The sequence below is a fragment of the Gymnogyps californianus genome, chromosome 1 (genome assembly GCF_018139145.2).
Source record: "Gymnogyps californianus isolate 813 chromosome 1, ASM1813914v2, whole genome shotgun sequence".
Lineage (NCBI taxonomy): Eukaryota > Metazoa > Chordata > Aves > Accipitriformes > Cathartidae > Gymnogyps > Gymnogyps californianus.
The window spans coordinates 72,831,548-72,859,406 of record NC_059471.1 but is presented as its reverse complement, the minus strand read 5'-3'; the positions used below and the strand labels follow the sequence as shown (position 1 = coordinate 72,859,406).

The window sequence follows — 27,859 nt, the reverse complement described above, 5'->3', positions numbered from 1 at the left end:
AAGCACTCTGGCTGAGTTGTAAACTCAGAACTAAAGAAAGTGTATGGGAAAGCTACCAGGGGCTGACAGCTCCAAGTGTCCATGTGCTGACCTTCATTTCAACAGCACTTCGAGCAGCCTGATGCCTCCTATCAGAAAGCAGCGACTTACCTCAACCACTGAGCAAAGAGGAGAAGAAAAAATCCTATCCTCTTTATTTTGCTTTGGAGTTATTTTAGCCAACACCATTTATTCCCATTTACTGTATACAAGGCTCAAGGTGTAAAGTATGTCTCACTAATACTGGTGTTAGTAATAGCCATAAAAAACAAGCATTTGAAAATGTGACAGAAAGTTCAATATTTCAGTAAAGAGCGCTGAGTCCTGCTGAATCTTCATTTATCTGGCACTGTTAAATGTCTTTATATGACTTTCTGCAGGCCAGAGAGTAAAGCAGGGCAGCAGCAGTCTGACATGGTTCCATACGAACAACCCGCAGCCAGACATGCAGTACTCAGACTACAGCATCACTGGCAGATATGGCCAGCCCCACCTCACACAGTTTAGATGAGGCAAAGGTGAAATGCTGAAATAAGAAATGCTTTTGAAGAGCAAATATCACTGGGTGCAGCAGGTGGGAACTGTTGTCTTACGGTATCAAGATGACCACAGACAACAAAGGCAAAGACACCAGAAATCTTTGCCAATGAGAACATACTGTATACAAGCTTTGCATAAACAAACAAGCTGTCTGAGAGCTCGGGTCAGTGATTAATGTGCTCCCTCGCTGATTTACCTGAACTGAGCATGTTACTGGCTCTCACTGCTTTCTTGGTGGGAGAGACAGGTTCTTGTTAGATGGCTGTTCTGTCTCTCTTTGGGGGAGATATCTTCTTTTGTAATGTGAGCGCTAGGCTACCTATGCCCTAACTCCTTTTAACTTACACACACACACATGGTTAAGGCATGATAACTTATCATGGACTGGCATAGCCTATCATAGCTTATCAGGATGCATATATTCATGAAGACAGTGAAATCATCCTAGTTTCAGGCCAGCTTGTCCCAGTTCCATACCAACAGGAGTTTTATTTCAGCAAACTAATAACATACTTAAAAATTCTATACAATGACCAAAGACCCTCCATAGCAGTAACTATCAGCAAAACACAAGTTTGAAAGTTGATGCTGCCCATGCGCAAGGAATGAGGAGGACTATGCATCACCCTGTGCCTCTTGGCCTGAGTAGGCCTGTGGAATTGCCTTGGGGGTGTTACACCTATTTCAGGGGGGCTCAAGGCAGGGGTATCAGTATGTCTTTGCTAATATCACTGTAGCACCTATGTACACTGTTCTGTTTATTGTCTACTGAATGTCATATTCAGAGGGACAGCAAGGCACTGTAATACAGTGCTCTGGATTAGCAGCCTGCAAAGAGATTGCAACTAATCTTCTGATGCCTCTTGGAAAGTCAAATGAGAAATGGCAGCACAGCTGCCACTGGGAAAAGGGATTTCCCAGGATGATGCCTCTTTTTTTCAGCACAGAGGAAACTCAAGGAAAACTTTGGGTGGTCAGCAAACCTGAGGGCTAGAGACAGACCCAGAGAGTTTTTGGAAATAGCTTCAGAGGCTGGCAGTAAGACCAAAGAACTCATGGGATTAATCCTGCTAAAATCCTGTGTGGCTGATAAGAATTAACCATGCTTGCACCTGCCTACACACAGAACAACAAATACTGGCTGATTTGCTGCTGGTAATGGTGAGAGGGAAAGGAATGTTTTGGCAGATGATATTCATAAAGGTTAGCTCCCCATTTATTGCCTTACATATGGAGAATAGCACTGAAGGACAAGTTTCATCCCCCTAGAAAATAACATCCCTAAAGTCAGGTTATCCTTAACCCCTTTTCTTGCCAAGGGAGATGGAGATTGCTAGAAAGCACAATGTTCTAGGTGTTTTTATGCAGAAATAAGGAGACTAAAACTGAGCTTCGGACACTTGTGCCATGCTACTGAGAGACTGGGGTGGAGAGCTCAGCAGTTTCTTCTGCCTCTTCTGTTGCCATGTAGCTGTCTTTCATAGAGAAGAACTAGAAGTCCCTTTGCTTTTAGCACCCCTCTCCAAGTGACAAAAAATATTTCATTCTAGGGCTATTTCATTTGCCTTGACCTTATCCTCAAAGCGTGGGCTGATCAGCTGGTGAATGGTGTGTGCCTCTAATTCAGACGTAGGCAAGCCCAGGTGTCTGGTTTACACGGTAATTCGGAGTCTGATAACTCATTCACATGGAGTCTTTAAATGCAGAAAAGGAGTGTCTTCTCCAAAATCGAAACCTCTGAAATGTGAGCAATCACCATTCACAACGAAACTCCATTCAACTTTCATAACTACGTCCAATAAAAATATAGCATAAAAAATAAGAAAAATCAACTTCACAAACTTCTGATTGCTAAACTAAGGCCCCAACATTCAACAGCATCAAAGTGTGATCAGGCCATTCTTGGCACTGCAGGAATCACAGATATTTTCAAAAATAAATCCCAAAGTTGTATACTACATCAAAACTATTGAAAAGTGACATCATTACTGCATTTTACTTTTTCTGAAAGACGTACACGGTAGGTCAGGTGGCTAAATCACTGCTGTACTAGTTTCAAAGAACAACAAAAATAAAATCAGGACAGTACTCTAGAAATTGCTGTACCACACAGAAGTCAGTAGTCACTTAATGGTGGCTACATTTTGTTTATGCATAATATGCAGGAGTGAACAGTAGAGGGTGTTAGCTTAAAGGAAAACTTGAGTTCGCTATATGGAATACGTCCTGTTTGCTACAACTCACAACAAAAAAATCAGGTGCTGGGAAGCACAGCTGTGGCTGAGTGTAAATGGCACTGGGGCACCTGTCCCTCGCCTCAAGACCAAAGTAAAGAAATAAGAGAATTGCAAACAAACCCCTCTTCCCGCCTCAGATCTTACTCCACAAATTCTTTGTGCCCAAAGAGAGTCCAGCTGGGGTGGCTGGGGGTTTTTGTCCCCTCACATCATAATGATTCAGCAGGGCAAGCTCAGGCTTCAGCTGGGCTGGGGCAGCCAGCGCGGTCCTTGCAGCCTTGCTGCCGGGAAGGGCTTTGCCCAGCGGGGCCTGCCCAGAGCTCGGGGCTGGATCCTGCCGGCTGCTGGGCACTGCGCACACAGCATCAGCACCCTTGAGTCATATACCTCTGGAGGGAGCCCTGGGCCAGAGTTTTAGGGTTACCTACACATTTTGTGGGGTTTTCAGGAGCAGCAGCTACTTAAATCAGCAAGAAATAAGTAGTTTTGAATGTCTCCGTAAGTGCCTGTCTCTTCAGGCACCTTGATGCACCCCACGGCATGCAACTGCAAGCAAACAGTGCTCGCATATAAGAGACAAGCTCCTTTTCTCGTTTGCTTTGCCATGCTGGTAGGAGAAAAGAGCCATGGGGGCTTCTTTCTTCCGCTAGTGAAGTACTGTTTGAACAAACACAAAGAGCAAATGCGTCAAGTACAAAAGCAGGCCGGCGAGGGATAATGGCACTGACAGGGCCTGAAACTCTGTGCACAGCTGAACCCACCTGTAGGTTGCAACAGATTTAAAAAGGTGCTATTTCCTCAGCCGGGAAGCCTTCCTCTTTGCTGTCCGGCTAGAAGACCTGGCTTTGCCATCAGCAAGTTTCAGGATGGTAGGTATGTTAATGTTTTTATGTCATTTATGACTATTTTTTAGACTTGAATGATTTTTCAATGTACCTTGCAGAATGGATAAATGTTCTCTTGATGACTTTCCGGGCAGCAACTCAGAAAATGTTTTTAATGAGATTTTTTTGTGGCATGCCTTGGTATCAGTAGGTGTGCCTTTGTTTTCTAAAGCTTTCTAAGGGCAAAATGATTTCTTCCACTCTTCACATAATCAAGCAGATATAAATGGTAATGGATATAAACAGACAAACCTAAGCCTCTCCTGCAGTATTCACGAGAGGGAATGACTTCACTGACAGGGCTCAGTGCTATTTTAGGTGCTGTGGATTATCTCACTCAGCATCTAGCAGCCAGACCAAACGCGTCTTCCATAAGTCTTATGTCATATATGCCAGCCTGAACCAGATGTCTTGGAGACCCTTAGGCATCTCAGATAGCACTGGACAGATGTGTTTAGGCAGCTGGACTTCATCCTGTTTGTTTCAATTCTATGTGTCTGAAGAGAAAAAAACCAGAGATTTTTAAAGTTCCTTAATTTACTTAGACTTCCTCAGGAAGCACATTTGTGGCTGCAGTATTCATGAGCATCACATCTACATTCTGAATCACTGGGTTTTCCTCCCGCTCAACTCACATGCTAAATCTGTATCCTGGACTCATACGTACCCCTCACCAAGTGCTTGCATTTAGATTTCAACTCTCAGATGAAAATTGTCAAGTGTGGGTCTTACCACTGGCTTGGCTAACTTTCTTTTGTACATTTTAGTTCATAAAAACCCATTTAGGTCACAAATGAGACACATTTTTGAAGTATTATATAGTCATAAGTACCAGGTGAATATTATGGGAATTAACTGAAGTCATGTACATGGGTGTCTAGAGTGCCTGTAACAACAACCCCTTAAAGTTATCTGGGGCCACTGCTGGAAAGATCAAAACTGCAGTGCCATTGAGCTCAGTATTATATAGCTTGTAAGAAGACCCAAGCCCTTGTAGAAGTACTCATAATCTAATTCAAGAAAAAAAGGCAAAACAGCACTAGACGTGCCTGTAGATACAATGTATAATAAAAGAAAAATTTCTTTTTTATTACCTACTCCACGTGAGCTACTACATAAGTATTCTCAGATCTGTCTTTGCCAGTTTCTGTGAAGGAGTGGACCTGACCTCTCAGCTTCTCCCTGACTTCTTTGAAGTTAAAAAGTGCTTGCCAAAGCACATATAAACCACATATGCACAAGGTCACATATATACAGGAACAAAAGTTTCAGTGGGAGACACAGTCAATGGTGGGAGGTGAGGAATATTGTGTTCAGTGCTTTGGCATGCTGGGAACTTCAAGGATTTTGCAGTCAAATTGTACAGGTTATGGTTAAAACTGTCAGACTGGTCATTTGAATGCATTGATCTCTTTTTAAGCAATACAGGGTGGGTAGGCTTGGAAAAGGGAGAAAAATGGACCACGAGTTACTAGTCAGCCGCCAGCTTGTCACTAGGAAAGTTCCTCTCGGTAGACCAGATTCCACCCTGCACAAAGTGTCACACATTTGCAGGAGAAAGGATGCCCAAAATGCCCACCAACTACAGAAAATGATGGGGCTTTGCTCTTTTGTGCCATTTAAAAAGCACATCCTCTTAAGCTTTTCCCTTGAGTGTAACTCATTTCTCTGTGGCAGTAAAATATGCAGTCTCCTGCTGCTCTTAATTAGCCAGAATTAAGCTAAAGATTCCATGGTAAGAAAACAAGAAAGAGGCAGCAAAGAAAATTAATTTTCTCAAGGAAGACATGAAGGAAGTCTATGCGTAGCTTTTGTGCTTGGGATGAAAGCACATGGTGACGACGTGTAGCTGGTCTTTGACCACGAGGGCTGGCAGAGCTGCCTGGGACTAGCAAGCACATCACCACTTGTCCCAGCCAACGCTAACGTGGCTAAATGCATTGAGCCATATATTTAATTAAGAGAACAAACAGCCCAACACTCAGCTGCCAGCACTGCAGGCATACTCACAATGTAATTGTCTGAAAACATATTTTTAAATTCATGTGCCAAAAATATTTAAGCACTCAATACCAAGCTGTTAAGTTGAAGTGCTGCCTCTTGTTTGGCAAGGAAGGGTCTGAGTTTCCTTCATCTGTAAAGCAGCTGCATAAAAGAAAGGTTGATGGTAAATCTTGGCAGGAACTTTCTTGCAAAAGATTTTTTTCCTCCAGTGATATAACTCTTATAATTTATCCACAGGCAAATTACATACTGATTCCATGTCACCTGTCTTGATGTGAATGAAAAACTGGTCAGTAAGTACCAAAATATGCTTCTACTCAGGAAAAATGGATGCTAAAATAAATACTGAAAGGTATAACAGCCTGCCTTGGTGTCTAGTCTGCCACCATTCTATGAGTTACCTATTCAATCCAACGGCATCTTGCCTTTTCATGGACAACTCAGATTCAGTATCCATGACCTCCTACAACAGCAATCCCTACAAAAACTTGCCTAGCCCCTGTATTTTGTATGGTTATCTTTATATTTTTTAATACTTTGCCCTTGCCTAGCATGGGCAAAGCTCTTTCAGTTCAAGGTGACTTTCATGTTAGATCAATGACAACAACAGGAAAGAATAAACAGGCAGCATCTGTGGGTAGTAAATGAATGCAGTACGTGTGAAAAGACTTTCAGAACAAAGCCAGGCTCTGCAGACAGGCAGAGAAGATGAAAAACGTGAAGAATAGTAGAAAGAAAATAAAACATATTCAGCTATATTCCCCATCTGTATTCACTGCATTGCCTGAATTCACTCCCCCCCCCCCCCCCCCCCCCCCCCCCATTTCTTGGTAAAAGGTTTGGTTTTCCATTTTAGCCATGAAAAGTGAGTAGATTCACAGTATGTAGTATTAGAAAGAGCGTGGGGAGATGGTAATTCTACGAATTGCTGGTCTGTAAGGAGACTATCCCCCCTGAGAAATCCCCCTTCATGTTCCTAGTACACACAGTGCCACTTCGTCTCAGCAAGCAGGGAGACTAATGCCCCAAAGACCGAAGGGCCCCATACTGCAGAGCTAGTCCCTGCGATAGCTCCAGCCAGCACAGTACCTGGAGTGCAGGCGTGGTAGTGGCACTGTTGCACCACTGTCCTGGTTTCAGCTAGGATGGAGTTAATTTTCTTCCTAGTAGCTGGTACAGTGCTGGGTTTTGGATTTAGGAGGAGAATGATGTTGATAACACACTGATGTTTTTAGTTGTAGCTAAGTAGTGTTTATACTAAATCAAGGATTCTTCAGCTTCTCGTGCCCAGCCAGCAAGAAGGCTGGAGGGGCACAAGAAGTTGGGAGGGGACACAGCCAGGACAGCTGACCCAAACTGGCCAAAGGAATATTCCATACCATATGACATCATGCCCAGTATATAAACTGGGGGAGTTGGCCGGGAGGGGCAGATCGCAGCTCGGGAACTAACTGGGCATTGGTCGGCGAGTGGTGAGCAATTGCATTGTGCATTACTTGTTTTGTATAGTCTAATTCTTTTAGTATTATTATTGTAGTATGATTATTATCATTATCATTATTTTTCCTTCCTTTCTGTCCTGTTAAACTGTCTTTATCTCAACCCATGAGATTTTTTTTTTTCGATTCTCTCCCCCATCCCACTGGGTGGGGGGGAGTGAGCGAGCGGCTGCGTGGTGCTTAGGTGCTGGCTGGGGTTAAACCACGACAACCACGTGCTGCACCAGCTGCAGCTTCAAGTAGATGCTAACAGACAACCCAAGGAGGACATAAAGTTAGTGATTTAGTCTGAGGAGAAGGCTGAGCTTGAAAAGTCAGCGTCCACAAGTATTTATTACTTACTGCTGACCCAGATTTTGCTTTCAAGCACAAGCAACCAAGCTCTGCTTTATCTCTGAGCCTACTAGCAGCTGTGTAGCTCCAATAGTGCAGGGTGGATCTTAAATCAATGCAGGCTCCTTATCACCAGGGCTGATCAATGCAGGCTCAGTGCTGCAAAAGCCACCTTCATGTGGCTTCTGGTTGACTTAGGGCACTGACAAAGCTGTTTGCAGAAGAAATCTGCCTGGAAAAGTTAAAAAGGATAAGCAGGAGAGGCAAAAATATGGTAACCTGTATGTGAACTCAGATGTGCCATGCTGTGAACTCAAAGGAACTTCCAGGATTGGGGAAAGCTTGGCCGGAGCTTGTGAGCTCCTGGGAACAAAGCTTGGTGCAGGTGTGAACAAGTCTGGTCTGTACTGTATCTTTACAGCAAAACCAGGGAAGATCTGCCAAAGTGTTCAGGTTAACCTTGAGTTTTAGAGCTGAGCCTGAAACTCACAGCTTACCTCAGGGGAACTGAAGGTGTTGGAATTAGCCACAGTCCTAAAATCAAAAGCCTTCCATCTAATCCTGCCTTAACCACTCCTGTGAAATTCAATGACTGTAATTATTTTTTTAAACTACTGAAACCGAGGACAATAGTCCCAATGCAATGTCACAGAAGAACCACTCAGATACTGGGGAATAAATGTATCAATGAGATCAAAGGCAAGCTCTAGGAAGAAAAAAAAGACCACTTTGGCAAATGAGGCCCTGTAATACATCACTATACTTCTTTTTATGCTGAAACATACAATGGTTGCCTGGAAAACCTTGTATACCTATCCATAACTATTTCTCTCCAGATGAAAGGCTATTTCCAGAGGAAAAAGACATGAGCAGTCTGAGGAAAAGTTCTAAAATATCCCTGACTCATCAGCTTCCCTGAAAACTATGGCATCTCCTGTCCTAAATCTCCATCCCTCTTTGACCTTCTTTCCTCTCTGCTGGAGACACACAACAGAAAACAAAGACGAGGTGTGCAGGGATCTCCAGTCTCCTCATCACTGTCTGACATAGAGAAAAGTCAGCTTACAATCACAAAACTGGGCTCAAGTCCAGCGCATGCAGATAGCTGTGACTACATGTCGCAGCCTGTGTCCTGAATTTCCCAACATCCTTTCCACAAAAGCCTCAGGCAGCTAAAGATCATGTGGAAAACAGGGAGGCAGAGAGGCAGCTGCACAGACGCCGCAATGCTCAGCTCTGAGTTACCTGTGGAGGAAACTGTCTGGAGCAGGGAATGTCACTGGAGATGGACAATTACCTCTTCTAAACCTGCTAAGGACTGAGACGTGGGGCAACTTTCGGAGGAAGGGGTGGCACCGCCAGTGCTGAGGCCCCAACCTTAAGAGCTGGTCGGAGTGGAAGAACTGGGCAAAAAGAGCAGGTGTTCAGTTTAGGCCACAGACGTGTTTGTATTTGTTTGCTTCTTAACCTTTTCTTACAGCCCTGTAATTAGAAGACCGAGCTTACAATGTGCTGAAATCAACCCTCACACAGTTTTGCCCTTCAGCATGTTTTCTATTAAATTGGAACCTGGGTACTACTGAGCCGGTTTGAGGTGTGTCCCTCCAGAAGCAGTAAGGCTTCATCAGCAAACCTCATCTCGTGACTTGGTCAGGGACAGCACTTGCTTAGTGCTGTTGCCCTGGCTCCAGGGCCAGTGTGGGGAGGACTGGCATTGCTAACTGCTCAGTTTTCAAGAGCAGTCAGCATGAGCCTACACCCTTTTCTGCCAAGCACCCCCTCCTCCCAGGAGAAGCACCCCACAGCTGGGGGAAGACCTCAGGTTTGATGTTAACACCCTCATTTTATCAACAGGAGGTGGTTACAGGTGGCCCCAGATCCACTTGGAGCAGCGTGGATGTGTGGTTAAGAGCAGCTATGTGATCTCTCACAGTGTCGTTTATCAAAGGACTGAGCCCTTCGGAGCTCGGTTGTATTTATGCAGCAGTGAAGCTAGCAGTGTTCTCACTAGGCAAGAAAGGAAATAGCTGTGGAGGAAAAGGTCCTTTGCATACCTGTGCAGATTGAGTCAAAGTTGGCTATACGAACTTCTTCCATGAAGCTGCCCTTTTTCTTGGAAGATAGGACATTGATCTGATTTCATGGTTTCACAACTGCGTAGGAGGTTACTGATGACTTTCTAAAGGAATTCAATCTCAAACGCTTTTCCACAAGTTCTATCAGCTGGTCTCATAAAAGCCTTTACTCTCATTTCCCCTTTTATCCTTACTTCCCTTGGACCTCATGAGTTTCATGGCCACACTACCAATATGACAGCTAACTGGCAGGCGTTTTCTTCCTATGCCTTTCTTTTGCTCAGCCCAGCAGTCCAGTATGAAGTATTTCTTTTTTACCTTCTTGTGCAGCACCAATGAATGCATGCAATGCTGAATGCCAGGGGCTGAGTCCCAGCCCCTGGGGTCCAGAGTTTGATCCAGAATGACAAATACAGGTGGGGGTGAATATGACTTTTTTCTTTTTTTGCTTTTTTGTTTTGTAGGCTATCTTTCTTTATCAAAAAGAAACAGAAGTGGGGGGGAGAGGGAGTGAATAGAAAAAGTACCATCTTAGTAGTCGGAAAAGAATCACAAAGAAGAAGTCTGAGCATAGTCTTGGCCAGTCCCAAAGCCAGAGAGGCAACCCAAACCCCACCACTGCCAACTTTGTACGAGGCAGCGCAAGGAACCAGCAACCTGGATTTTCAGTGATCTGGTTATGCTCTATTGACAGAACCTGAAATTAGGCCGTCCTGGTCAAGCTCAGCCATCTGGCAAATCTAATTGGAAAATTCATCTTGTTGACAGACCACCATAATACTACTTGCCTCTTTAAAACAGATCAGTGGAAAGAAGCAAGCATATGAACACATAACCTCCTGTACATCTGCATCACGGTGTGGAACTGGGGACAGAGCTCACTTTGTGCAAACGGACCAACAGGAATGTTCGAATGAAAAGAATAAATCATCCTGACAATTCCCAGGCTTAATACAAAGCAATGCAACAAAATATTTAACCAAACTCAGGTAGGAAAAAGTCTTGTGGGCCGCAGTAGGGAAAATTAATAAATGTTATCCCATGACAGGTGCTTCTTGAGGTCAGACTGCGCACCCAGAAAGGAACAGTGACATGGATCCTTAATGACATGTGAAAAGGGAACTCATCCATCACCATCCGTATTTCTATAATAAATCATTTTTTAAACGTAGCTTGTCTAAAGAACCAACAGTGATTGATGATCACCCTTTATGCAGAAGAAGAATTCACCATTCAGACTACCTGTGCTGCCAGTTTTGATCCTGCGCTTGGTTAACATTCCTGTTTGTATTTCTCACAAATTTGTATTGCACCCAGTGGAATACTAAGGTAAGTTTTCTTCAGCCATTTTTTTCAAGGGCATCCCAGTCTTTATCACTGTGGGGTGGCATACAATCCATCTGCACGTACTTAACAGTATGTCTTCTGTTCATTGCTCTGTTTCTTTTAGATTTCAGGGCCAAAAAGTCAAGGTTCTCGCCATGCTACTATGGTTGCATTGTGCTAAGTGAAATATTTAGTGCTTGGAAGAAGTGGACTGCATGAAAGAGAGATCCCTCACTCAAAGAATGCGCTTCCTCACTATTATTCTAAACAGACACAAACACACAGAAAGACCATAAGAGAAGCCATACCGTAAAATGCCTGGACTCCAGCCAACGCCAGCTTAGAATAACCTTTCTTGAGCAGAGGGATTGTCTTCTGTATTTCTGTCCCAATCCTTTTGCCACTGATGGAAATTATTGCCCCACATACGTATGCAAAAGCCTCTCTAACAACATGCAGAAATGTGTGCTCAGCTGCAGAGGTGTCCTTGGCTTACCACATCCCTGGCTCTGGCAGGGCCCTAGAGTCCCTGGGTACAGCTAGCACAGCACCCCTGTCACTGCCATTTGAAATCTGCAGTAGTGATGTCACACTCTAGGCATCCAGAAGAGCCAGAATGGCCAGACACCGTCTTGTAAGGTGAAATTGTCTCTATTCCTCTTTGTTTAATCATGCAGCAATCTTTAATATTTGCTAATTCATTCAGAAAGATATGTGGAATGTAATAATAATGTAATATTAATATAAGAATATTCTTCATCTGAGAAAGACATCAAAAATAGAAGAATCAAAGTGTAGAAGAGGTAATAAAGGAAAAGAAAAGACTTGAGATATTACTGCTACATCAAAGCAGAAGAATATCCTAGCAGTCAGACCCAGTTATAAATGTGTCATGTATCTGGCACACAAAAAAGGTCTGCGATTAAATTGGCTACCATAAAAGCTGGAATTCACCGAATATAAATGTACCACTGGGTTACAATATATACATGTGTATACTTTAATTGGCCACCTTCTGTTTCTTTCTACACTTTCTGTTAAGTGTATCTTTTCAACTCCACTTCAAATGTAAAGATGAATACATACATGTGCCTGGAAATTGCATAGCTATCTACAGTCAAGCCTGTGAGAATCTTTAAGGTCCATTCATCCTGACATGCCAAAAATATTAAGAATCAGTCTTCGCCTTCTTGACAGAAGGCCCTGGACAACCATGCAATTGTGTCACTACATCCACAAGCCGTACTTTGGTTGAGGTGAGGATCTTCAGTGCTAAACACACAACATCCCCCCAGCTGTGTGCCATTTCAAATGTCATGTCTTGGACAGTGAATATCACGTTACATTTGCTAGATAGAGAAAACGAATCTTTATTTGGATTTTTTTTTTTTTAACTGGGTTCAGTCACCTATCCATTATTTGGGAGCTAAGAGTAGAGATCCTCCTAAATGTGTCTAGGTGCAATTCCTGTTTTCATTTATAATGCCATAACACTGAAGCAATTCCTCTGCCTTCAAAGTAGGACTGGCTTTATATCAAACGTCACAGAGAAGAATTCAGCCCTTGATCTAAGTCTGTGTTACCAAGAGGTTAGTCTTCGAGGGCAAAGCACCTCATGTGTGTTCTCATGGGAGAGTCCCCATCAGTGGAAAAGCTTTAGGACAGATACGTGTAAAAGTCAGCACCAGTGGAAAACTGGGTAAGCTCCCTGCAGCAGGTCTTCCCAGATGCCTTACAGACTGCGTCTGTGAAAAAGGAGTTTTGGAAAAAGGCATTTTGTAAGAAAGACCCACACTTAAAAAATCAAATAGGTCTACTGCAAACAAAGGATACTCTGACAAATACAATTTTCCATTCTCTCTTCTCATATTGATACTTTTCAGCAGCACAGCTGAACCTCTGACACTGTTTCTCTTTCATACCTCCAAAGTAAGTCTGCAAAATCATAAATAATTTAGCATTAACTAGTCGGTTTATTTTTGATTCAAGGAATAAAATTTCACAGTTACAGGTGCTAAAAATCTTTCCTATCTGCATCCTCATCCATTCCTCACAAGCTCCTTCATCATGCACCCTTAACGTGGCTTCGTTTGCTCTGTGCAGTGGTGCTGAGTCTGTCTTGCCAATTTTTGCTGCTCCACGTTGACTCTAATAATTCTGGTGACGTTGCTTTTACCAGGCTCTGGAGACTTTTCTACAGCAGGACTGTGCAAGCAACAGGGATGCTTTGGTGAGCTGGGAGTTGAAGCGCTCGGCAACTGCAGAGTTTGACGTCTTGATGAACACCAGGATGATGAAATGGAGAATGAAGATGCTAGGAGAGAAAGGATACTCTTTAGCGAGAGAAAATGCTGACCTGTCATGAGCTTGGTTATGACAGTTCAACACCCCCCCAACACACACCTTGAGATTTATCATGGAACAAATGACTCCAGGACTATGGTACCAGAGCAACAGTCCTGTGTAAAGAGGCTTTTCACTGCTTTCCTTTTTGCTTTCATCCTCACAAATTCAAACCAGTCTGCTTTTTAAGTATTCTCATTTTCTAAGCTTGCAGCTCTTGTTATTCACATGCTAACCTTTGTTCTTACTCTTCCTCAGGAATCATCTTCTAGCCACGGCTGGGGACAGGGTCCGGGCTACATGGACCTTTGTCTGACCCAGTACAACCATGATTATCTTCTCTGGTTTGCTATTAACAATACTGTATCACTGAAAAGTCACTTTTTACAATCATATCAAATGAGACCACCAACTACTAGGCACCCTCCTGGCACAAAACGATGATAATGAATGAATGGCAAAAGACTGTAAGCTGGAGGAAAAATGAAAGAGAATAAAGAAGGAAGAAACAAAGTAAACAAAATCGTATACTCTATTTTGCTTCATATATTTCTTTAGGGGGGATTTTCTGGTTTTAAATGATCGTGTAAAAAACACTCGTGTAGTAGAAAACAAAACTGTGGGAGGCATCTGAAGAATAAAGTTATGATATAGAGGGTGGGGAAGCAACAGCACAGATTGAGTACATAGAGAGTACAAGATTTGAGTATGATTAGTTTTAGGAATGCCAATCATCCATAGCTACCACTGGAAACTCTGAAGCTGAGGGTTTAAAAATGAAAAGTGTGCCTTTGAAAATTGTCTTATAAATGCACAACATCAGCACTCAGATACACAAAAGGAACATTCTGATTCTTCTTGGGCACCCTAAGAGACAGGAGTCTGGAGTTCACCTGTGTGAGGGTCAGGAAATTTCTTGGCTGTATCCTACAAGCTGAGAGTATCTGTCTGCAGTACAAAAACACTGCCGGACTAAAATACCGAAAGGTATTGTGGCCATACTGCTACCTTGAATAAAATGAAAGATACACTGTTAAATGAGTGTTCCCCATCGCACACAATTCACAAACTGTTTATTTTCTTTACCCAGTGCATGTGCCCAGTATGTACCTTCCCAAGACGTTGAAAGAAACCATTCCGGTCTTGCTCCCAGAATCTCCCAGAATCTGGAGAGAACTGCCCTTCCTCTCCACCCTCAGATACCCCAACGCATGCCTCCTACACCAACGGAACTGCACTTTCTTCCCTTGCACATCTCCGTGTTTCATTCTTTATGGGGAAAGAGACGGGAAGTTTAACGCACTTTCCTCTTTCGATGAGCGGACAACCCTGACAGAAGAGAGAGTCGTTCCGGCCAAGTTGTAACATGCTATCAACAGAAAAACAAAAGCTAAATCTGGAGGCTGTTGGGGAGCCCTTAACAACACACAGCTGCAGTAAGTAACAGATGCAAGCATAGCTGAATTGACATCAACTGCTTATTAAACAAGCCATGACCAACAGATGGGAACACTGCTTTATTATGATAGCCTTCTCCAAATGCTGAATGAACTATCTGGAAAATGAGACTGGAAAACAAGTGGATGCTAAAAATGTGAAATCCGACTGTGGGAAATCCAGCCAATCCACGAGACTGCCAGGTGCCACAGCTGTTACACTCTTGAACCCAATTCAGAGGAACTAGATTTGCCGCAGAAAAGGACAGAAAATGATCATTTTCAAAGGTCTCCCACCTACCCCATATTGGCAGTTACAGTAATTATCAGTGTAATTGCTTCAAGTCACATCTCATTCTAAATTAAAAAGGAGATTTGGGCTCTGTTAGCTATGATTTGCTAATGCATCAGGCAATGCAGTCTATTACTGTGTATCATACCTGTACTTCACTCTGAATTGTTTTCTGATTTAGTTTTTTACTAGATCACCATTTTGGAAAATCAACAAGGAAATCACGTGTAATGAACATTGATTTTAGGCTTTACAGAACAGAGAGAAGACTAGAAGACAAGAAGAATTTTTCTATAGAAACAAATACATGTTTTTTAAAGTATCTATAAAAACAATTACTGCAATAACCAATGACGGAGTTAAGTATTTGTGGTCTTGTTCAATCAAATAGTATTATTTGAGTTACCTAGACAAAGAATCATTAGCCTACTAACAGTCAGCGGGAATTTGCCAGGACTTCATTCACTCTCTTATAAACATACAGAGCTAACTAACACAATAAGAGCAGAAAGCATACGTATTAAAATAATAACGTGTTAAATATAATAGTTCTGGAATAAATAAGACAAAATTACACATCAACACAATAATGAAGCTAATATACACTAAATAACTAACACAATTACTTAATCTTTATTCACTTCTGTTAATGTTGTTTCCCTGAGTGGGAACAACAGGAATGGGTTGTTGATTTCTCCTAACAATCAGGAATATTTTAGCTGAGCACAAACCAAACCACAAACATTCCAAAATGCTCCATTAATTCATACAGGACCCACAGCTCTGTGGAAATATAAGGCTTCATGGAAATACAAGGCTTCATCAACCACCTATATAAGAGCCATGTAGCTGAATCCACATTATCTTGGAGAGCACAAAAATCCATCTCTATATTGGGCAATGCTCATTCAAGTTCAGGAGAACTTACTTCCTCATATAACAGACGAATGTACACATGAAGTCAGCAGAACCGAAGTGTTGATTAACACATGGAGTAGTTACAAAACGCAGCCCAATCAGTTTATTAAAAAAATACATATGTATCTGGAGAGTTCATAAGAAGTGACAAGACAAACCTTTGGAAAGGAAATGTAGGAATTGCTGATGGCATTAAATGCTTTTAACGCATTACATACATACACACATAGGGAAAACTATTGTGTATAAATATGAAGAAAAAGCCTTTACTTCAGGCAAAGAGATCAGGACTATTGAGCTTTTTTGAAAGTTAAAAGCCAAATTATTCAGGTATTTGATATTATAAGGAAAAGAATATGTGGGAGGATTATGCATCTTTCAGATAAACCAGTTCCCAGTTTAACAGACTGCTTTTAGAAAACTTGAAAAAATAAGTATAACCTAGTTACTGTAGAAGATATTTAGCTACCAAAGTTATTAGCTTTAACTATTAATGGTATTTACAGGTATTCAAAACATTTCTCTGAGATGCTGACTCTATTTTTAAAAAATCTGCCTTTGTTATAAACAAACAAGAAATAATGAAGTATTGAAAACAACTGCTAGGAAAATCAGGTAAGGGATCATTCTGATGAACATTGGTGTGTCCAGTGTATGAAGGGCAACAATTGAGACTTCAGGGTTATACAGGTGTCTGAAGATGAAAACAGGGTGTTTCAGCTCATAAGTACTTTTGCAATTTAGGCTCCTGACTTGAATATCCAGCCTTATTTGAGCATTATGAAAACTCCATGAAGGGAAAGTGCATTGCTAGATACCTGATATTTTTAATATGTGGTCCACAGAGACGAACTGAACAATTCATTAGACCAGTAGAGCTTTCCAACACCTCACCCATGTTATTCAACACTTACTCATATCAATATAATTAAATATGACTACTTCTGAGGGTAAGTGTTAACCTGTATAGGTGAATCTCACATATCTGGTGCTCAGCACATATTGGACTGCCAAGCACTAAGTGTAAACTAATAGTTCATACTAGACCTGAACCTTGGGCAGAAGGAAAAAACAATGCCAGGCAGATTTGTTTTCTTTATTCTCTTCACTCTTTAAAATGAAATCCAGTATTAACACAGTTAAAATAGATATATATGTCGGGTCAAGTAACACATTTCATATAATTTACAAAATTATATACACAAAATGCTATGAAATCATTAGCATAGTTTGAAAATGGGACAAATATCTACACCCAAAGACGATAAATACACAATCACGTACAGAGATTGGATAAAGAGATATCTGATGAAACTCTGTGAGGATGACCATATAGTCTTATTTAACATCTTCATCAGCTCTCTGACCTTCCCCTTTCTGATAAAACACAGAAGGATATGTAAATGAAAATACATTTAAGCAAAAAAAAGCCATATCCAATGTCCGTGGTGTCATAAGAAGAGGACAGGGTACCATCTTTAGCATGTTCGACCTGCATACCACCTTGAAGTCTTGTTAGAGTCTTAATAGAGTACTATGAGATTATTTGGTAAGTCTAGGCAGGATTCCAGTGCATAGATAGCCACTGCTCTCATTTAATCTTTCCTTCAACTTGCATGGAATCAGTAACAGGACTTGCTGATCAGATTAGCATTATTTCACATTTACTCAGCATCTGCATCTCAAGATGTCCAAGAAGGAGGAGTCTGGGATAACTGAGCATTTCCAGTGAAGTAGCCTTACCTGTGGAAGCCGTGGCCTCTCACACAGCTACAGGACAAGCCCAGCACTTCTGCTCTCATATAATTCTGACCAGGCCACTCCGAAAATGCAGTGGCACCATAATACCCATTATAAGCAATGTAAATGGAATTTGCAGACAATCTTTAAGAGATGAGTGGGAACATAGAAGGAAAGTTCAGACGAGCCAAATCAAGTTGACTGACAACATGATGATTGAGTGAATCTATAACCCACTACTTCTGGATGTAAATAATTAATAAGGATGTTGAGAACATGTTTAAAATAGTACAAGAAGGTACAACTAGCAAGTATGGATAAAAATCCTCTTATCTTTCCACTGACAGTAGGATCTTTAAAATGAAGAGCTGACTGTGGCATGTAATGTCATACCTACACTAGCCCAGGTCTCTACTGCAGAGTGACAGGGAGTATAGATACTGATGTCAGCTTTAACGGAGCTAGCTCAGACACTAAAAGCAATTTAACCTCTGAAGCATTGAGCTCCATATGCAATAATTAAATGCCTGCAATATAGACATACCTTTAATCTAACGAGTAACAAACAGTAGAGGGACTGGAATATATACTCTGCTTACTAGCAGGTACTAAGGTTGGTGTTATTGCATCTTCACTGCTACTACAAATGTTAGGGAAATTAAGATAGCATATGCTGGAACATGCTTTATTCAGTTCTTCCCTTTGCTGTGGAAACACATGCTGAGAATGATCAGTATGAAGAATAGTTTCCAAAGGAGGTGAAAGAACCTCATCACATAGGACATGGGAAAGCAGGCTGGTCTAACACCCGGAGATGCAGAAACCTGGTTCCTTGTGTGGGGATTAACTAAAGGCCCAGCAGATCTGTTTAATCCCTAGTATTTATAATTTTCCAGAGCTACTTCTTTACCTCCAAATTCTTCTTCATTGCTAGGCAATGAGTTTCTTCCTCTCTGTTTTACTTCCCTTCTGGAGACAAAAAAAAGATCATCAGAGTCCAACATCCTCTCCCTGGGATGTCTTTTGTCTTCTGCTCTCCTCTTTTTCTTTTTTCCCCTATCTTCTTTCACAATATTTTGCTTTGCTTCTTCTCCTCCTTCATCTTCCACAGATGAGTGAGGATAGGGCTTTGCGGTCTCTCTGTCCAGGCTAGAAAATCAGACAAGGAAATTCACTAAGCTAAAAGCACACATATCGTATACTATTTTAAATCCTTTTTTACATGACATCATAGATTTCACCTTTTCCCACATCTCACAGTACTGACAAGAGAAGGACCTATCACACTCTTGACCATTTGCAGGGCTATAAATGTCTTACAATTCAGTTTCCCTTTTATTTATCAAATAAGTAAAGAATAGCCTAAAACAGGGCTCTGGCCCCTAATTCTTTCTACCTCTTATGACTCCAAAAAGGATTTGGGCAATAATTGTCTTTTATGGTGTGAGCCCAGAGCACATAGTGCTTTACTTTGCATATGGAATGTGTTAGTTACATTTGCAGAGTGCTTGTTCTGCCATAATTATTTCTTTCTACTGTGATGGCAGGAAAACACCCCAAACAGATGCTAGCATCTGATACTAAAATGATGAGAGCTATATTAGTACCTCTAAAGATTAGTGAATTAAGGATGACCCCTAGTACACACCACATAAACATCAAAAGACAATCCCAAAGAACCCAGAGCTGAAGAGTTAGCCAAGCTATTGTAATACATCTGTGTGCACTGTGGACCCCCTGTCAACAGGGGAGCCTGGGCCTTTTACTTTTTTCCCCTTACTTCTACAGGACTTAGCACACAAGGATTGTCTCTTTTTGAGCTTCTAATATTGTATGGCATTCAAACTTTTTTGTTTCCTTTCTGATTAAATTATGCTTCTACTTTGTTTGCTTCCATCAACAATGTCAGCATGTTCTCATTAGATCTGTGCGCACCCATGAGCAATACGCTGCACTGTTCCCCTCTGGTAAGTATGACTTGGGAGGTAGGCATCTATTTTAGAATATAATAAATAATAAGTTCCAGTGGGAAGCACACTTCCATGCCCTCTAAAAGGTAGAGGCTCTAATGGAAACTCCAACTCAATCTGGGCTGGAGCACTGCCATAGCATTGCTAATATTAGTAACTGATTAATGTGTAACTAATGAAATACAATTGTTTAATGGCTTTAAATGTACACCTCCTCATAAAAGGAAAACAATCGTTCAACACGGCACGGTGGTTACACAAAGAAACAAATATAAAGTAAAATCATGGCCAGTACCAGCTTTTTATGATGCAGCCACCAAGTTAATGTAGTCAATGCCCAGAAGAGGACATTATGTATGTTTATATGCTACTAAAGTGACATGTTAAGCAGCAAGAAAGGAATGAGATTTCACTTTACAAGTATGTGGCTTTACAGACGACTCAAAACCTAGCTGAGAACAAGCAAAAGACGAACATTCTGAATTAGTAAGTGCATTATCAGGGACTGTCTACTCAAATCTTACAAAGCAATTTACTGTAGAGAGTTATAGATCCAAGAAGTAGGAAACTTAAAAGACTCTTAACTATAAAAGCTCTATAGTACCAGGCTTCTATCGTTAATTCTTGGAAAAGAGACTAAAAATTCAGCAGAACCAGGTACGACACATAATGTGGAAAAAGATGGACAAAAATATATTGCAGTAGGTGATAAAGTTGGGAATGTGCAAAAGAAGGTGCTGTGATTCTGGCAGCAAATCGTGGAATATTGTGGATCAGTAGTGATCACCAAGGTTTTTATTGGCACACCAATGCACTTCCTCTGGGTACCTGGGGGTTAGGTCTATGTTACCTATATGCTAAAAATTACTATTTATGTACTTTATCCAATGCCAACAGAGGACCCTGGGAATCCCAAAGGCTCAAATATGTCTAGTTCAGGGCTGTAAGTGGGTATCTAAGTTAAGAGAGTCTCAGTTTCAGATGCTCAGCTCTCTTTGTCATTTCTTATTAGCTGCTTTACACATTTCACTGCACTCTGCGCTATAAATCTCGACATTCAATATACATCCATGGAGCTAAAGCACCTAAATTCCACTCTCAGAGCTGCCAAATGCTCAAGTGTTACGGCTCAGAGTCCCACAATGTCCCTTTGTGTATCTGGGCCTTGGTGTCTTTAAAACACTAGCAATCAGATGTAAGTAATAGCATTTGAAATAATATTGTTTGGAAGCACTTCTCGTGTTCCTTTAATGGGGGTAATTTGAGGACAATCTGATTAGTGCTATCCTCAAAAATAGAGACATTTTGCAGTAAAAACATTGTCATTTCAAATATGGTGGTTTGTTTCTAAAATCTACAACTGCTGCGAGAAAAAACAGAAATGATGTAGTGAAAACTTCAGACCTTAAAACAACTGTAAAACATTGGTGTGCTCAGTCATTATGCTTACAAAATTTATGCTCTATTCCCGGCCATGCTAAAAACTGTTTTAGTTTGGTTTAAAGGGGATAAAATGAATGCCTTAACTGAGAGTCCATTAGTTTGTGCTGTGGCAACAATATTGTTTGGAATATTTTATTTAGATTTCATTAATTTAATTTCAATCATCTGTTATACAAACTGGCCAGTGAATTTACAACCAAATCAGTGTTTACTAGCTGGAAACACTATATAGAAATTCACAATTAATATGACTTGAATATGCAGTTTCACATACTATTTTAACCAGAGATCTGCCAGATTTGATATCACTTCATCTAAAATGTAGATCTAATGAGTACACTTATTTCTTGTTTGCAAAAATTTAGTGCATTCATTTCAGTCAGTTCTCCAAAGAATTCCTCTGTTTGCCAGTGAATAACTCAATTTTCTCATCATTTGTACATAACAACAGCAAGTCAGCTTGCCAATAAAGTCTGTTTGGAGAATGAATATTAAAATTGATATTAAAGCACTCAGTCATGAAACAAAGTATGTAGAATGGAAGCCACTCTTATTGCTTATGCATTTAGCCACATCTTTTCTTAATAAGGTACCTCATTTAGAATATAATCCAACTCAGTGGAACAGAAAGACTTCCACTGATTTTGCTGGAACTCTGCTCAATTACATACCTGCCTCATTTCAACGGGTTGTATGCATTAAATAGGAAACTGTGGTGTTCAGGTTTACTTTTTGGTGAAAAGAGGCTACCATCATGTAGGTGATCTGGCCTGGAAAAAGGCATTGATGTATTTCGAGATTTGGAATTCTGCTCAGTGAAGTGGGGGTATTCATTTATTTATGTGCTGTGGCTGCAAGCTGGCAGAAGAGCAAGTTTCAAACTGTGCTGGAATCACTACTAGAAAATGTGTGGGAAACAGGGCTTGAATCAGTGTTGCTTTTTCGTTCCATCATTCTCAGGGAATCCATAGATCAGCCCACAAGTGGTACCCTCACCCATCATTTTTAGATGCAATTTTTAACACTGATCATCATATTAGAACATTTCAATAAAAATGAAGAACTTCTAAAATTGCCTTTAAGGGTGGGATTTGTCCTGTTCATGCAATCTCTTGGGAAGAAACCTCCCATGATGGACATTATACAATTCTTTGGCAGCAGTGCCCATACCACGTTGACATACACGGAAGAGGAAACCCTTCAGTCTAGAATTCCTATGGGATGTTGTTGTGGTTTAACCCCAGCCAGCAGCTAAGCACCACGCAGCTGCTCCCTCACTCCCCACCCCCTGCTCCCAGTGGGATATGGAAGAGAATCAGGGAAGAAGGTAAAACTCGTGGGTTGAGATAAGAACAGTTTAATAACTAAAGTAAATACAATACTACTACCAATAATGATCAAATATAATAATAATAATTGTAATGAAAAGCAATATAACAAAAAACGAAGAGGAAAAAAAAGGAAAAAAACCCCAGTGATGCACAATGCAATTGCTCACCACCCACTGACCGATGCCTGAGCCGCAATCCGCCCCTCCTGGCCAACTTCCCCGTGTTTATATACTGGGCATGACGTTCCATGGTATGGAATACCCTTTTGGCTAGTTCAGGTCAGCTGCCCCGGCTGTGCTCCCTCCCAGCTTCTGGCACACCTGCTTGCTGGCAGAGCATGGGAAACTGAAAAGTCCTTGGCTTAAGATAAGCGCTACTTAGCAACAACTAAAACATCAGCGTGTTATATCAACATTATTCTCACACTAAATCCAAAACACAGCACTGTACCAGCTACTAAGAAGAGAATTAACTCTATCCCAGCTGAAACCAGGACAGATGTCAAGGCAGATGGAAGATTGAAAACAAAAGTATATGTTTTCTCACACAAAATGTGAAACTGCACAGCTCCTTCTGGGAAAAGGCTATCGATGATAAAGGTTTACATGGGTTCAAAAAAGTAACCGCACAAATTCATGGAAGAAGGTAGGCTGTTTAATACAGATACTCCAATTCTGCTTCAGAAAATCCTTAAATCACAAGCTGCTGGAGGCTGGGAATGTATTCTGGAGAAATATCCATAAATGATTGTTCTGATCTTATTCTACTTCCTAAGATCTGTTGTTGCTAGCTGTCAGAGATTGTCGGTGCTCTGAAGATTATCACAATCCAATGCTATTTCAAATGGATTAAACTGGAACTTAATACAAGATGAAAAAGTAATCCACAATCACTTGGAACCACTGCACGTGCAGCGCACACTTCACACCAGAAAAATGCTACCCCTGCTGTACATAAGTTCTGCAGAACTTAAGTAGGGGCTCATATTCATCCTACACACTCTCTCCCCATCATTCCCCAGATTTAAGTCCAGTAGAAGATTCAGTATCTTAGAAACAACTTGCAGTTTAATGCATAGCTTTATATCACAATAAATATCTTAAAAGATATTTTTAGATAATATAGACAGTTTAGATATAAAATAGAAACTCCATCTCACCTTTCAGCAATCTTCTAACAGCTTCCTGGCGCTAAGCTTCAAACCATCACATCCCACCGATGTTTCCAAAATTAAAATAGGGCAATAAATTGCCAGATAATGAAATAGTAGGACAGACAGTTAATGCTCTTGATTGACATGCTTGTGGGTCAAATCACTTGGTTGCATGTGTAGAGCAAGCCAGTTCACAACAACTGTACTTAGAGTACTACTTATGGAAATCTGACAGCATAGTTGAACCCAAAGTGCAACATTTAGGATTCACATAAAATAACTTTTATATTTTTAGGTTCAAGCATACTCACGTCATGTAATCCACCCTCTGCATCATTCTTATGTACCGACAGGAAAAGGCATACTTCGTTTGGCTGATTTTAATAAGCCCGCTTCTTACACAGTGTTCCTGCAATAACACAATCAACATTCATCTAATTTAAATCTAAATCTTAGAAACAATGAAGATACATATGTATAAAAAGTCAACTGTTTTAATGTAACTGTAATCAGCCTCTAAATAATGAAGATAAAACTTTCAAGTACAAAGTACATTTTCTTAATATGCACTATGAAAAATGCAGCAAAATTATCATAATGGCTTACAAACAAACAAACAAAGATAATGAAATGAACTGAAGACTATACTGACTGTGATAAAACTCCCTATGTTTCTCATTTTAGCAGCATGGAGCTTGTGAAAGCCACCAAATGGATTATAGAGGACAGAACAGAGTATGATTTAAGAATAAATTATCCTACAGAATTTCTTGGTTCATGTCTATTACATGAGCTCTTCATTGAGCCCTGAAATCCGATTTACTTTGGTTAGCTGGAGACAGGGATTGGGACAGTGAGCTCATTAGCCTGGAAAATTGTATCTGCCTCATCAAAAATAGAACAAAGGTAATACCATTGCCAAATTGGTCTCATCTTCTAGGTTTACTTACTTTCCTGTTGTTGAACATCAGAACTGTGTAGAGTTTGTCACCCATTTCCACCCTCTTTGGTGTTGCTATGACAATGGCAGGCACATAATATTCATCTCCTGTCTGTGTCCCAGTTCTGGCAAACACATAGTCTCCAACCTGCACATCAGGAAAGCATCAGTTTGCAAGAACCGTGTAACTTGCGAGTTTTACATGACATAAAAGGTAAATACTAAGATATTTTTACATGAATCATCATTCTTACATGTTCCCATGCTTTAATATGGATCTTTAAAAGAAAAGAAGAACTTGGTACTTGCATGTACTGAACATTCACAATTTCCGCTGAATCAGGGAGAGAACACAAAGCAAAAATAAAGGACAGAGCCGTACTAAATGTACCAGGGCTTAACTAGCAAGTCAAACTGAATGAAGAAACTCTTATAACTCTTCATTCCCTTGGACTTCGTGCAAATTTATATGTTTTTAATAAGCTTTTAAACCAACCTTGGGAATTTTAGAGAATTCCATAGGCAACTGACTTATACAAAATGATTTTAAAAATGAACACAGAAGTCACAATTTTCTATCAAATTCTGCAGATCTTTTCTAGAGTTGGAAGTTCCCCTTACAGAACACCAGGAACTACCAGATCAGGATTTGCCTTCATTTCAAACTGAAAAAAAGGCATGTCTCTAGTTTTAAGTGTAACAAAGCAGTTACAAAAATGCTTCTTGTATTCAAAACAGCTGTATCCATTCTGTAGCCTTTCTGTATCCATCATCTCTCTCGTGTGTAAAATAAGAATCACCTGAAAAAACAACTGTGATTACAGATATTCAGCTGATAAATTTTAAATAAAAACAGAAATGGAAGAAATTTTTTTTTTTCATTACTGTTATTTGCCTTAGGATAAGGTTAGCTGCTGAATTTAAAATATGCTGTGAAAAACAAATGGTTATAACCTGCTGTACATCACATTATGTATAAAAGGCTCTCCTTGATTCGTAATCTATGTGCTAGGAAACTGCACATAGTTCTGCTGGTAAATAGCTCACCTTTCTTCTATAGGTGGGCAAATATTCATGTTTTATAAAGAAAATAATATAGAATTCTAATAAATAAAGGAATAGGATTACAAAGAAAACAAGCTCCAAACAAATGAAAAATAGCATGTTGAAAATAGCATGATATTACTATCACTAAAAATTCTTCTTTAAAATAAATAGATTTATTTAAAAGATTTTAAAAAATCTATCCTTTAGTCTACGTGTGACCAAATGAACAGAATTAAAAATGCATATTTGCTGTCATAAAAAAATACAATTTTTCACCTGCAGATATGGGCATGGCATAGCACCTCCCACAGGTATAGCAAACTTCACAGGTACAGTCCAGGACTCCCCATTGCTGAAGTCAACAAGTGCACAGGTAGAACTGATACTCTTTATCACAGTTCCTAAAAAACAACATAATAAAATATTCAAATTATTGTTCTTCTACCCTTTGTGGAAATTTTTTTTTAAATCCTATAGGCTGTCACACATCACTGAGGTCAAATGTGTCTATACTACACATTCGTCATTTTCATTTAGTTAGGGTAAGCTGTGCTAGGGCAATAGAGAAATTTGTACCTAAAAAAAATACAGTCTTAGTAACCACTCTTAATAATGCCATAAAAATAAAACGAAGAATAATTTTCAGGCCTATGCTGAAATTTGTAAGCTGATGATCAGGTGGATGATTGTTGACATAATGAAACTAGTACCACAGTTAAAAATATGTAATTTAAAAAAACCAAACAAGTAAATGTAACACAAAAATAAACACACATACACACACACACATACACACATTTTTTTTTATGAAACAACAGAACACAATTTTACCTACTAATCATTCTGGCTCAAAACTCAACAAAAAAGCAGAAGCATTTAGTGAATTCTTTGAACATATGCAAAAGCTCGGCTTTTGCCAAACACTCAACAGAAACATTCAAGGAAGACATCAAGGAGGGATAGGTTTATACTCTCGGATACTCAGTTACTTAAAAGGATTTCCTTCCATACTCTTCTTATATAAATGTATCATTGCTTTCTAACTTTACAAAAGTATGTCTTTTTATAAATGTATATATGTGCACACACAAAATATACATTCATTTTTCATGGGTATGCACATGTAATATTAAATCTGATTAAGGCAGAAGTAGCTAATTATGACCAAAACTAATGATTTAGCAGTATTAAGAAACTCTAAAAAATATTTAAAATGTGGACAAAAATATATACCTGGATAATAAAATCCTGTGACGTCTGATCTTGCAATCACCTTTTGGCTTTTGTGAGTCACAAATACTTGGCCTTTTTGTCTTTTTTTAGACTTTGACTTCACAGTTTCTTCTTCAAGTGTCTGTAATTTGATAAAATTATTTTTTCCACAACAGCTAAGCCAGTCAGCCTCAATCTATCCTTTGGAATTAATTAAAAATTTAGGCAATGTAATGTTATGACCTCTGCAGATAATTCACAGTAAACTGGAATTATATTAAACATTCAGAATAGTTATAAACAGAAGAAGCAATATTACAAGAAGTACTCATGGATAAGATCATCTAAGAGTTTTCACTATAAAATCCTGTTTTACATGGTCATAACAATACCTACATTTTCAAGTGTTCAGGTAGAAATTTACCGTGACGAATTATGGCTCTGCTGCCATTTTCCTAGAAAAAATTTTACAGAGTTGTACAATTCATATTCAGGGATGAGGTAAGGAAAAATCAGCTGATTTTGCAGAATAAGTGAAGGTGCGATACACATTTATTTTGTCCAGATAGATAGGTGAGTCTTCACAATAATCTTCTTTTCATTAAAAAAGTACCTCACTGTATGGAATGACTGATTAAAAACCTCAAATATAGAATCAAAAAAATTTAAAAAAAATCTTGAAGTGTCTGGAAAAAATGTTTATTTACAAACTATAAATTCAAAATTAAAATTTTCAGCAGTTTTAAAACATTCCAGCTTAGCAAAATATTATATCACATTTTCCAGAGCTGCCACTGTCCATCATTCTGCCCTGCTAGTTTGGGTTCTTCACACACCATTTCTCCTCTTGGGGGGCAGCTCCCCAGACTACAGCTCCTGTAACGTACCACAGCCACACAGAACACCAGAGCTTACTGCTGAATTGCTCATAAATAAGTCTGGGGGACCACGCACCAGATGGTGAGAAGAGAAATACCAATGGGGCTGGCTGGCTGTGGACCGACTCAACTCCTAGTTGAAGTCAGTGACTGCAATTAGTAGTAACTGAATGAAGAATGCAGAAAGCACAATGGATCTCACACAACAACTGAGGCAGG

At 40.1% G+C, this 27,859-nt stretch overlaps 1 protein-coding gene across 1 annotated transcript in view; it reads right to left on the bottom strand.

The window, feature by feature from the left end:
- Positions 1 to 12,999: 12,999 nt before the first annotated feature.
- VWA3B (von Willebrand factor A domain containing 3B) overlaps positions 13,000 to 27,859 on the bottom strand; it is a 71,154-nt gene continuing 56,294 nt past the window's right edge. The window contains exons 23-28 of the mRNA XM_050909886.1: positions 26,784 to 26,904; positions 25,827 to 25,951; positions 24,514 to 24,651; positions 23,875 to 23,972; positions 18,577 to 18,815; positions 13,000 to 13,251 (exon numbers count right to left, since the gene is read on the bottom strand). Coding sequence (XP_050765843.1) covers positions 13,013 to 13,251; positions 18,577 to 18,815; positions 23,875 to 23,972; positions 24,514 to 24,651; positions 25,827 to 25,951; positions 26,784 to 26,904 — 960 coding nt within the window. The 3' untranslated portion in view covers positions 13,000 to 13,012. The remainder of the gene's footprint in view (positions 13,252 to 18,576; positions 18,816 to 23,874; positions 23,973 to 24,513; positions 24,652 to 25,826; positions 25,952 to 26,783; positions 26,905 to 27,859) is intronic.